Raw genomic sequence first — 13302 nt, 5'->3', positions numbered from 1 at the left:
TTTTATGCCAAGATTGAGAGATTCTAATTAAAAACACCAAAGAAATACGGCGATTTTATGTTAATATCTGATCATTCGAAAAATGAATTAGCCTCTCCAAACACCTCTCTACTCCAATTTTTTTAATACCCTTTACGATACCGTACATTTTACTATAATATTTATACTGTAGGCTAACAACACTAACTTAAAGCTATAGTGCAAGTGATAAAAAAAAACGTGAAGACAGATTCTGAATTAGGCCTATTCACTTTTTTATTTTTATAAGGCTTGAACATAATGAAAAAGTCCAGTTTTTGTACTCGTTGCTAAATTTAATACCAAAACAGCTATCAAAAACTTGGATTCTTAAATTGAAAAAAAGAAAAAAAAACTATGGAACTAAAGCAAAACTGGAATGATAAACACGTTTAAATTAACTATTTAAATCTCGCACCTTGATAAGAGGTTTTAAAACATGTTGTATTTTAATAAAGGATCCTTTTTTTCAGAAAAATCCCACCAAGGTCAGTCAACTACCTACTGTACAAGATGCTGTAGTGTTTGGGAGAAATATCAGCATCCCTAAAACATTAGTCTTGATATAAGAAGTGGCAGCGATTAGGGGGGCACATTTAGGGGCATAAATTGAAAAATCTATGCAATGTCTGCTTGTAACACAACTCTGTGTCTTATGGGTGTTTTTTGCCCCCCTCTACTTCTATTGTTGAAGCGCCACCAATAGTCTTAAGGCTACTCAACGCAAGTTTACTCAATAGCCTTTGAAAATTCTTTGCACTGCCATCATTTGCTGCCAGTCTTAGTTGCATTACTATACAACCTACAGTAACAGTACATGCAACGTTTCATAGCCTGCATATTAACCTCTACCGTACTGTATTACTTGTACATAATACAGTACATAATACAGTATTACTTGATACAGTAAGACTACTCTAATTGTGTATACTGTTTTCTCTTGGAGAAACACAAACCAATTAGTTTCAAGCGCAGTGCAAATTTCCTCGGAGAGTAGACATTTTTAGATGGCTAAAATAGGGAGCAAAACAAAATGATTTGTATATATAGTTCTAACCAGTCTGTTGAAACATTCAAAGAATGATTGGTTATGGTCACCAAATAGATACACAGAGCAATTGTGTGAACTTGTTCTTGGCACCAGCTATTAAATGGAAATTAAAGGCATAATCTTAAAAATTCTCATGCATTTGTGATCAGTTGCCAGTGATCATGAGTCTAGGTTTACAGTTGCCTACTGATGGTTGTAAACCTAAAGATGGTTTATGTGACAGTTCAGAATTCTATATTTTTTCAAGTTTCTAAGCAAGGTAGCTAGCAGATGTACCCTTGCACAAGAGCCAACCTATTGAGAACTCCACAGAAAACATGTTAAATTATAAACAATGATCTAAAAGTAATTAATATTAATTTAAAAATGGGTCTATTCTACCTTAACATACGTACAATGTTCCTTAGGATCTTTTGGAACAATTGAAAGATGCAAAAATACAAAATATATAATTTGAAAATAATTTTGGAAGTTCAGACTGAAATGAAAACATTTTAGAAATTTATATTATGAGGCCTTACCTTAGCAATCCCATTTTATTGATCCAAAATTAATTTCGGACCCGAAGGTCCATCAGTCGGAGTCTAGTAGACCAAATTTTTTCTTTGGTAGGATCCACCCGTTGGGTTTCGTAGAAAGTTTCTCAATATTTAAGACAATACAAGCCATAGTCAACACAAAAAAAGTAAAACAATTAGGGTTAAAAACCATGGTTTTCATAGGTACTAACTAATTATTACGCAAGGTTATTTGGGGTTATCTAACGTTTCTGTATGAAAACCATGGTTTTTAACCCTAATTGTTTCACTTTTTTCGTGTCTACTATGACTTGTATTGTCTTAAATGTTGTGAAACTTGCTACGAAACCCAACAGGTGGATTCTACTATAGCAAACATTTTGTCTACTAGACTCTGATGATGGACGTTCAGATCCGAAATTAATTTTGGACCATTAAAATAGGATTGCTAAAGCAGGGCCTTAAAATATCAATTAATAGGCCTATATAAGCAATCCAGAGGCATGATTGAAAATTTTAGAGTTATGAAAACATTCTATGAAAAAATAACAAAATACTTGATAAACATCTATTATGTTTCCTAATTAAGTATGAATCTGACAATCTTTCTTTTAATTTATTTTTGTTAATTATTTAATGCCATTTCTACCTGCGGGCTTCTTGGTTATGCTTAAAGAAAATTTGTTTCAGGTACAGTAGCTCAAAATCATGGGTTTAGGCTATTACTTTCAAATTTTTCGCCGGGGAGTGCTCCCGGTCCTTCCTTTTCCCTAGTTTTCCAGAACCCCCAGTGATCACCAGCAGCCCTGAGGGAACATTGATGCAAACCAATTGGCGCTCTGAGAAATCCTAGTGAGGATCTCTCACTTTGCCCTAGGGCTTGTTGAATTTTTCCTAGTTCGGATACTAAGTGTTGAGCTGTCAACAATTTATCCCTCAAAATAAATTAATTGAAGTAAACATTGAACAAAGAGATTGAGAATTCTATCACAACAAATAAATTACCGTAACTTTTATGATAAATCTAGATTTGGGATTTTAAAATCAACCCGGATGTATGTTCAGGATCATAAGAGATGTGTGAGGAAATCTTTGTAGTTGCATCTTGCACTAAAATGGCAGATATTAATTGAACCACAGCTTATTGCAGACCCTACAAATTTCAGACAATCAGTACAGCCTATATTATGTGGCCTATAACCGAAAAAGAAAAAAAATCAATAAGTTTAGGGAAATTAACTAGTTGGCATCATTTGTTCATAAAAATATGCATGAAACAGCAGGTTATGGTAAATAATGTAAGCAAATATATCTCTCAATGACAAATTGAGGTTTCTTTAAAAAGCACCAAACATAAAGCATTTACTTGCGTTATAAAATCAGTTTGCTCTTACAAGTTTACAAAACTTGTTAGCATGATTAGATTGATAAGGAAACTTATTTACTGATTCCAAGATTTTATGAAAACCACTTTTAACTTTCTTATCATTGTATGAGCAATGCTGTTTTCTTTCTAAACATTAGGATAATCATTGAGTATGCAACCAGTACTTTAAAGCCTTTTTAGGTACTATCAAAGAAATATATTGCCATCCAAACTAAATAAGTTACCACTAGTTATTAAACCCTAGGAAATCTAAGAGTTAATTTAGAGTCAATGCTTGGCATTGAGTATGCTAAAAAACTTCTTAAAGGCAATCAAGTAAAAGGACCAAAACATGAATAAGGTATTAAAAAAAAAATCTTCCCAACTTATGACATTTATAAACACATTATTTCCACAATAGTCCTACATGATTAAGATGATGTAAGTTATTAGTTTTTTATGTAATACCAAGCTGTTATCAGCAGCACATTCAGATATAAATGATTGTGATAAGTGAATTGTTTCAATTCTCTAACACATCAATTCATGAAAAGAAAATATCAAATCAGTTAATCATTATTGTATATTATAATTGAAATCGAGAAAATAACAACTTTAAACTGGCCGTAACGGTGAGTCAAAGAAAATAAGTTTTTCAATTAATTAAACTCATTTTTCAATTATAAAAAAACAACCTTTTTATGCCACTAAAAATTAACTCTTAGATTTCCTAGGGTTTAATAACTAACGTAACTTATTTAGTTTGGATGGCAATATATTTCTTTGATAGTAGGCCTACCTAAAAAGGCTTTAAAGTACTGGTAGGCCCTAATATGAGTAAAATAATTAATAAAAAAAAGTCCTCTTTTAACATTAAGTAATCATAATTATTTTCAACATGGAGAAAGTTAAATTATGTCCATGAAGTCCATTGAGTATGTCCTGGTTTTATTACTCAATGAAAAAAAAAAATCAAAGCTACTTATCTGAAATTTAATTACAAACCACTGATTAGCCTAATTTATAGTAATAACCTTACTTATTCGGTAAGATTACATTTCAGCTAATTTCCGATACCCGCTATTACCTGTTGGTCTCATCAGGGCCGCGTTAAGGGTCAGTGGAGCCCTGGGCAAACACAAAAGCAGCGCCCCCTTTTTTCCTAGTGTGGGCAGGCAGTGGTTGGGGGACACCCGGTGAGCGCCCCCAAACCTCTGGCGCCCCTGGGCATATGCCCAGTCTGCCCGTTTATAAAAGTGGGCCTGGGTCTCATGGTTAGACCTGGAAATATACATAACTAAAGTGGAAAAGGAATGTTAAGATGTCAAGTTCTTTTGCATATGCTTTGCCTTCCTTCAAACAAACCAACAGGCATGTTTTGACTTCCACATCGTCTCGACCATGCAACTAAATTAAATATTCCTTAGTCTGGGATATTCCTCTTTCGTGGTTCTTTTTCTTCCTGTAAGGCATTCAATCCAACAGTTTTGTCCTTATTTTTTAAATGGGGTAGCGGAATTTTGTCAGGGGAAATCTGACTGTCACTACCATGGGGATCAAATTCCGCCTGCGAACATTTTGAGTTCCAAAACATAAATTTAAGGTGGAATTAAACATATATTTTCACGGTTGTGAATTCAATCAGAACAAATTAAATTATAAAACCTAGTGTTTTCGGGTTGGAATGTTACCGCCGCAATTTCACCCACAGAATTTTACCCATTGACCAGATGAAGAATTTGGTGGTAATAAGATGTGCATTTTTTTGAGAAAGACATTTAAACAGTTAACTATTATTTACAAGCAAATTAAATTTGTAAACAAAATATCAAAATAATTCAGTACTTATATAAATTTTAGTTTTCCTACTTTTTCCAAGAAAAATTTTGAAAAAACTATTGTTATATCCATACTTTAAAAATCCAGGGACAAAGTTTAGGTTGATACAGAAAAGGTTGTGTAATCTTACCCAATTCCATAAACACAATTTTATACAATTTAGAACAAACAATTCAGTTAGCTACATAACAACTTAGCTGTGCTAAATTGAATTTTTTTTTGATCAGTTGTCTAGAATTGTGAAATAAGCATTTGCAAGTTCTGCTCGGTTACATTGATGTGTTAGTTAACGTTGTGATTTTTCCCATCCTGCCATGGTTGACCAATCATAATTAAATGTTTACAAGTGATCCTATAATATAAAGTAAATAAAACATAGACTATGCTGGGAGCATAAATTTGTTGTATAAAAAAAATGCAACAAAAATCTATAAAAAAAGGTCAGAAAAAACTGTTTGAAGGCTATTTACTGCTCGTTTTACCAAAACTACTCTTAACAGGATGTATAGTATCAAGTTATATCTATTGTAACATGGGGAGCGAGCTGGTCTAGTGGTTAGAGCCCGGGACTTCAGTTAATCACCAATGGATTTTATCTTATGGTTTTAGCCGCAACCCCTAGGTCTAGCCTGAAGTAATGTGAAAACAATCCCAGGCTCATGCCTAGCATCCTAGGAAAATAAAAAAATTAATTCCTATCACCCTTTTTGTAATTTTTTCTATTGAATAATATCATAATATGACATTTGTTCTGTGTTCCGTTAACACGGTAACTCAAGTGATGAAAACTTTCCGATTTTGACTGAATTTTATGCAAACTTGTAAACCTACGTTTATTGGAACGAGTTTGCGAACCAGCGTTAGCGGACTATGGGATAAAAATGGATTTTTACGATCACAACATAAATTTTTGAAATTTCTCAACTAACCATATGAAGAGGTTAAAAGGCAAATAATAATAATAATAAACTTTATTACTCTCTCTCTCTCTGTAGCATCAAACCTGTGTAGGCCTACTCTTTAAAGCTAATCTTATTTAAATAGAAAATAAATTTATTTCCAATTGAGATGGAAACATCCCCTGACATTATTAAAAAATTTGTGAAAATCCTATCAGGCGAATGTATCCTATCAGGGAATTAAATTCGCAGGGTCGTCGCAGCAGGGGTATTTTTCCAATGGTTAAGTTAGTAGGTCTACGCGTTTTGTAGTAATGCTCATCGATTAGTTCTTGTGACTTTTTAATAAAGTGAAAAAGTTTTAAGGTGATAACATGGGTAGTGAAAAATTATTATATTTTCCGTTTTTGATGCTGCGGATTTTGTTTTGTAATTTCTTTGTTGTGGCAAAATTTATGTTAGGTGTAGTTTTCCTGTAGAATTGAGGCATTGAGATTTGTTATATTACCTAATCCTGAAAAATGCTATTTTCTGCAAGTCATTTTAGGCCTATTTATTACAGGAACATTTGTTTTAACTGTACGCTAAATCTTTTTCAGTCTATCTCCTATTGCTGTCAACTTGGCCGCCACTAAACAAAGAGAGATAAGTTAAAATAGTTTTATTGAGTAATATAGTAACCAGTCTTTTGTTGTTTCAGCCGCGAATCGATCCTCAACAACTGCTCAGATGTTTGAGCGTGCTCCTGTCCCCAAAAGGAGGGATAAAGAGCAAAGATGAAGTTCAAAGACTCGCTAGGTAAGAAAGCTTCAACAATTTAAGTTTTAGATAATACAATTGTAATTGTGTGTAATTGTGTGTAAGAATGTCAACATTCTATAATCATGTATCGATAGTGTGCCAGATTACTGAAAATAGTTGGCCTACCTACTGAATATAATCTATAAGGTAAAACAATTGTGCTTTATCACATCATAGTTCTCAACTACATGTTCAATTGAACAGTTTTTGCATTATTTTTTTTTTAACTTCTTTTTAAGCAGTTTGGCCAATGAAAACTATTTACTTAGCCTCAAACTCTTGGGCTGAATATCGTTAAACTTATTACATTGTTTTCAATTAAATTATAATAAAAATTCAATTAGGCCTCCTTGTATGACAGGGTTAAATGCCTATAAGTTATGCACAGTAGGCAGTTGCAGTGCACAGGTGACAACTAAACAAAGCACATATGTATCCATACTATTACGTTATTCTACCCAATACCTTAATCACTAATACTATCCACTGAAAGGACACATATACTTAACATTGCGACTGGGAAAACTCGGGATGTCACAAAATAATCATCAATGACAACTAAACAAAGAGCATGTATGACTTTGGAACAGTGAAAAATGAAGTAGTTGAGATTTCTCATTTTCAAGTTGGAAACAAACTTTCAACCAGAAACATGTAGATTTATCATTTCTAATTTTATGTTGCAAATATTTTTGGCTAGGCAGAGTTCTATCCTTGTAAAAGTAAATTTATAAGATTACTAGCTGTAACCCGCGGGCTTTAACCCGTTTAACTTCTTAATTTTCAAGATGATCTCGTTCGCATGGCTCAATCATGTCCTGGTTGAAGTTCGTTAGCTACGCTCACTCACCTTTAGGTTGCAGCTCGTTCGCTATGCTCACTCACCTTTAGGTTAGAGCTCGTTCGCTGCGCTCACTTGCCTTCAGGTTAGCTCGTTCGCTACGCTCACTTGCCTTCAGGTTAGCTCGTTCACTACGCTAACTCGCCTCCAGGTTGAAGTTCGTTCGCTATGCTCACTCACCTTTTGGTTGCAAATTAGCTGTTGTCATAAGTGTAAAAGAAATAATAGTGCTGCACCCTGTTGGTAATCCTTGTAACTTTAATGCTTATTGAACATCATAGAACAGAACCAACTTGTTAAATTGAAACAGCTGTTAAGATTCATTAATTCCATTTCTCATAAGGTTAACATGGGAAACTCCAGAGCCACTGGGGCGGAGCCGATTGGACGGATCACGAAATTGATGGTGTATAAACCTATTCCATGAAATTCCACATGTATTTACCAAGTTTCGTGGCAATCGGTTCAGCGGTGTCTGAGTTTATCACTGCCAAATATATATATATATATATACAAACATCCTCTTATACTTATAGATGAATGATTTATGGGTGAGAAATGGGGTTCCAACAAGCCGTCTCAGCTAAGTGAGCTAGTTCAAATCTGATAAGTGTTCTAGCCTATTCCTAACCCTACATGATGATTAATATTTTCCCCTAGATTCCTACATAAATGGCGAATTCACTAGTGATAAAAAAAAATATTTTTTTACTTTTATGGCATCATTTTTGTTCTTAGGATTTTCGTTACCGTAAGCCTAACTTTTATAGCTCGGAAACTATGAATTTTAGAGTGATGAAACAAAATGTATTTAAATTAGAAAAAATCTGCCTGAATATTATGTTTGGTACATTTTTAATAAAATATTTAGGCCTACACATAGTCTATGACATATTCTTCAACCATTGGGACGGCCCATAAGGTGCAAGAAGAAAATCTTTAACGTAAGCATAGGTTGATATGCACATTAAATTAAAGGCCTTTCCCTAGTAAAATACAATGCAGCAAATTTGAACTCAAACGTTCAACTGAGTCAAAAATAGCAGCCATTCAAAGATATGTTGAACCTTCCATTTTGAATCTTTGAACGGCTGACACTTTTTACTCAGTTGTTATTTTGAACTCAAATTTGTTGCATTGTATTCTACTAATTTAAGACCTTTAATTTGATGTAGGCCTACATATCGACCAATGCATATGTTTATAATTTTCTTCCTACTTATAGCGGGCGCCTCCCTGAGGAGGTAGCTTATAATAGTAATGCAAATTCAATACATCTTTGAATAGCTGTCATTTTTGACTCGGTTGTCCGTATGAGTTCAAATTTGCGGCATTGTATTTTACTAGTAAAGACCTTTAATTTGATGTGCATATACCATTCTATGCTTACATTAAAGATTTTCTTTTTACTCCTGGTGGGCTAGACAAAAACAAAAACTTTACCACCATATCTATGTTGGTTAAAAAATATTAGGCTGTTCCCGGACTTTTTTAACACACTATGCATGTTTCTTAATGGTTTAACACAAGTACAATTACCGTAATAAACGAAATAATTCTCGGTTTTATATCGCCTAATTGCCAGTACACACAAGCAGTAGCACAAAGGGAAAAAACTGATTAAATATATTATAAAAACATTATTATTACCTACAATAACAAATATATTATTGTGCAGTGTATAGGCTACCGTTGTGGTAGAATTTTCACTTGTTTGGTTGTATATCTTGATATTTATCTTGAAATTTTCTCTAATGTTTAACTTTGTTCCAGCTTGATGACCAAGTTCTCAAAGAAGCTAGTGAGCAAGTGTATTTACGTATCAATCCTGAAAGCCACGGAAACTGATTTACTGATCATGTAAGTTGTACTTCTTCTACTCTTGTTTTAGATTTTATATACGTTAACATTAGTGCTAAGTAACTTCTAGATAAGTGTTTCATGTGTTGGTTCTTTAAAGCCTACATATTTAATAAAACATGCCTCATAAATTTCTCTGTTCAATTACTTAAACTGTAAACATTTACAAGACGGTTTATGAAAATAAGTTTTTGGCGATCTGATTCAACCAGTCGCACTAGTCATCAACAGTATCAAATTCTTAAGACATTTATCATTATTATCCTGCTAAAAGCAGAATCAAGGGGCCTCTTAACATCTTATTTTTATATGTATCGAACAACATTCCGGTGCCCCCCCCCCTGCTAAACTTATCTTGAACCTTTTAAAGTCAAACTAAAATAATGGCTGAGTAGGAAGTGTTTCTATTCTATCGAAGAATACTTTACTACTGCAATGGACTTTTGAGTACAAATCTGGCCGCCATGGAGTGTAAATATTGTAAATATTAGTTTATTTAATTTTTAAAAGTAAATTTTATCTGACAAGATCAATCCAGACATCTGGTCAACGATCGCCAGTTGGTAATATTATTGGTATATAGTAAGGGTTCTATTTGGATTCATTTAAAAATACGAGTAAATTTAAATGCTTAAGAACATCCGAAACCTGCAAATATCTGCCGGATGAGTCCAAGTAGATGACAGGTGGTGTCAGACAGACGACAGAGGAGTCCATTTGTCATTATTCATTCGTGGTGGATATTGTTGTTTGGGAATAGCAATAAATCCAGTAGTGGGGGTATGTGCAAGGGTCCTATCGTACAATGTACGTTTTATCTTAAAACTTCTTAGGCCTACTCATAAAGTCCTACTATTTGGAGCTGTAAATCAACATTCAACCCTCTAGCATTTAGAACATAACACTATAATAAGAGAAACCTTATGAGCCTACAGAGAACACTTAAAAAGTCAGTTATAGTTCACAAAGATAAAACTAGAAGCCACAATCGCGGAAGGCGACTTAAATGTCTACGAGGGAGATGTTAATTGTGCTATATATTCAATGCCTCTAGGCTCTTTCTATTACTGATCACTGGAGAGCGCTTAGTCGCCCTTTTTGTTTGTCGCCCTACGCGACTTTGCTAACCCTTTAAACCGTCCCTGAATACACCACTGTTTAAAACTAATTGGCTCCAGACCTGTTTGAATTGATAACTCGTTCGAAAATGCAGTAACATGGTCTCCATCCAATCTGGAAACTAGTATACACACCAGCATGTCCAGCTGACCTGGAAACCGGGAAAACCGAGAACTGTACGTGAATTTTGATGACCGGGAAAAAAATCCGTTGATTGTGCGTGAATTTTTAAAAAAAACCAAAAAATTTTAATGTTTAACCCTTTCAGTGTCAAACATTGATTCATTGATGTTAATGTCGTGCTCTGGGGTGTCAAGCGTCGATGCATCGATGGTAGTGCAGACATATTGCCTTTTAACTCAGTCAATTCCAGTCCATTTTGGACTGGATCTATATCACTTTAAAAAAACCAGAAAAAAGTGGCTCCTGGTGTCATCTGTTTCCCCTGTGGTGTATGTTTCATAAGTTTACTTTAGTTTTTCTGTTTCCAAATGAGAAAAACACAATGTTTTAGTTTTTTTTTATCTTTACTAAAATTTATTTTTATCTACTAGCTGACCCGGCGAACTTCGTATCGCCTAAGTTATAGGTTTCCCCTAAGACAGACCGATGGAAAGAAAGTACCGTTACGTTTAATTTTCAAGATGATCTCGTTCGCATCGCTCAATCACGTCCTGGTTGAAGTTCGTTCGCTATGCTCACTCACCTTTGGGTTGGAGCTCGTTCGCTACGCTCACTCACCTTTAGGTTGGAGCTCGTTCGCTGCGCTCACTTGCCTTCAGGTTAGCTCGTTCGCTGCGCTAACTCGCCTCCAGGTTGAAGTTCGTTCGCTACGCTCACTCACCTTTGGGTTGGAGCTCGTTCGCTACGCTAACTCGCCTCCAGGTTGAAGTTCGTTCCGCTCACTCACCTTTTGGTTGCAAATTAGCTGTTGTCATAAATGTAAAAGAAATAATAGTGCTGCACCCTGTTGGTAATCCTTGTAACTTTAATGCTATTGAACATCATAGAACAGAACCAACTTGTTTAATTGAAACAGCTGTTAAGATTCATTAATTCCATTTCTCATAAGGTTAACATGGGAAACTCCAGAGCCACTGGGGCGGAGCCCTTTTAAGAATTTCGAAACGGGAAATAGTTTACGTCCGATTCGCATACCTACAGAATTTACACACCAAATTTCATAACGAACGGTGAAGTCGTTCCGGAGGAGTTTGCAGACAAACACTGTGACACGAGAATTTTATATATTAGATTTAGATTGTGTCTTAAGATGTACAAAAAAATAAATAATGACTAACTTTAACTTTACGGTTTGTTGTGTTTGCAGCATGATGTTTTGAAGGTAAATGGCAGTAAAGTCATTGTAATAGGCCATGTATGTTTATGGCTATGGCTATCCTAAAAATAAAGTTAACAACCATACAAAAGTTAATATTTGTTATAATATTTAGAAGTAAATGGCTATTTAGGATGTTTAATTTAGTCACAATTACTAGTAGGGACACAAACATTTTTCAAATTTTTATTTCGTAGATTTTATCTTTCTAAGTACTTTTTTTATCCTAAAATAGTTACCAAAACCCAATTTTTATGCTGAATAATAATGTAGGCCTATTTAGATGAAAAGAAAAAATATATAACTAGGATATAAATATAGTTACAAAGTAGGATTTGTTATAAAAAAAAACATTGTGGCAAAATGCCCAAAATTTGACAAAAACCACACAAAATGACCCAACATCAGGAGGGTAAAAAAAATAATCGCCAAAAATCTGCACGAAATCACCGATTTTGTTTTGTTTTGCATTACTTAGTTGAGAATCACAATCGTGGCAAGCTATTACTCGATCGCATGTAATATGACGTGCATTGCCTCAATAACGTGCAGTCATCTACTGATATTACCACGATTCATTGCGGGAAATCATCACAAATTTCGCTGCCATTGCAAGGTAATCTCAAATTTGGCAGCGATTGCAAAAAAATAGTCAGAGGAGTTGTTACTTTTGCAGTCTATTATCATAGTTATTGCTGCGATTGTGAGAAATAATCAAAGGTGTTGACATGATCACCGGGAAGTTAAACGGACGTTGCCGCGATCAAAAGACATTACATGTGTTACAGTGATTTTGTAGCGATCGCTGGAACTCACCACGGATGTTCCCGCGATCGCAAGAAATCAATCACAATTTTTTTGCACTGAAGGATCAGCTCAGCTGTTAAAACCGACATCCTTTAAGTCCACAAAGTGTTGAACTTTTGAGGTTCTACTGGATTTTGTAAGATTTCGAATAAACTTGCAGCCGAATACGAGAAATGAAAAGTAAATTATTTTAACAGAAGTGTTACAAATGTGTACATTCCTCCAAAAACCCAACAAAAAGAATAATCAAAATTGCTATTGCTACATTATTGAGGTTCTACAGTAATACTAAACTATAATATAAAACTAACTGTTCCCCGGGATAAAAATATTTAATCCTCACGGAAGATAAGCTAAGAGATAGCAATGTTCTCAGCGAGAATTATTCCTGATAGTCTCGCTGTAGGTAGCGTGAGTTCATTAATTAAGCCTCGTTTTCACAACGGTTTTTTTTAGGTTGAGCCATCAGAGAATTTGCACGTTTGGATGTCTGTTGATTAAAAAATCCACCAGACAATTGAATTTGTTTCCATGCTTTATACACTTATGCCGAGTTACTATCTTTTATTTTGGTATTCATGTCCCAGTGTATTCCAAATATCTTACCTGTTCTTGTTCATACAAGTTCAAAAACTGTTATCACAGCTTTATTAAAATCCACTCCATTTTGAAACCCATACACTATAATATTATAATTTTTAATTGGTCTGTGGAATCAGCAGACATGACAAAACTCTGTCCGTGCATCTGCTGAGATGCTATAGTTTTTTTTTGTAAATAAATAACCTAGCAGTTTATTTTCTCCTGCGGTCATAAAAACGTGATCGTCGTCTTCCGCGATCGC

The 13302-nt window shown here is 34.5% G+C and overlaps 1 protein-coding gene across 4 annotated transcripts in view; it reads left to right on the top strand.

The window, feature by feature from the left end:
• LOC129001345 (serine/threonine-protein phosphatase 1 regulatory subunit 10-like) overlaps positions 1-13302 on the top strand; it is a 66782-nt gene that overhangs the window by 3239 nt on the left and 50241 nt on the right. For 2 of the 4 annotated variants that reach the window (XM_054428626.1, XM_054428625.1), the window contains exons 2-4: positions 492-506; positions 6392-6489; positions 9107-9193. In XM_054428626.1, the coding sequence (XP_054284601.1) occupies positions 492-506; positions 6392-6489; positions 9107-9193 (200 nt within the window). Of the gene's footprint in view, positions 1-491; positions 507-3563; positions 3586-6391; positions 6490-9106; positions 9194-13302 lie in introns of those variants that run through there. The other 2 variants (XM_054428628.1, XM_054428627.1) reach the window with 2 other exon arrangements.

This window comes from Macrosteles quadrilineatus, unplaced genomic scaffold (genome assembly GCF_028750875.1).
Source record: "Macrosteles quadrilineatus isolate MER2022 unplaced genomic scaffold, UCM_ALF_1.0 Scaffold_8__2_contigs__length_117827958, whole genome shotgun sequence".
NCBI lineage: Eukaryota > Metazoa > Arthropoda > Insecta > Hemiptera > Cicadellidae > Macrosteles > Macrosteles quadrilineatus.
The sequence above is the reverse complement of the archived record's forward strand: the minus strand, read 5'-3'. Positions and strand labels throughout refer to the sequence as shown.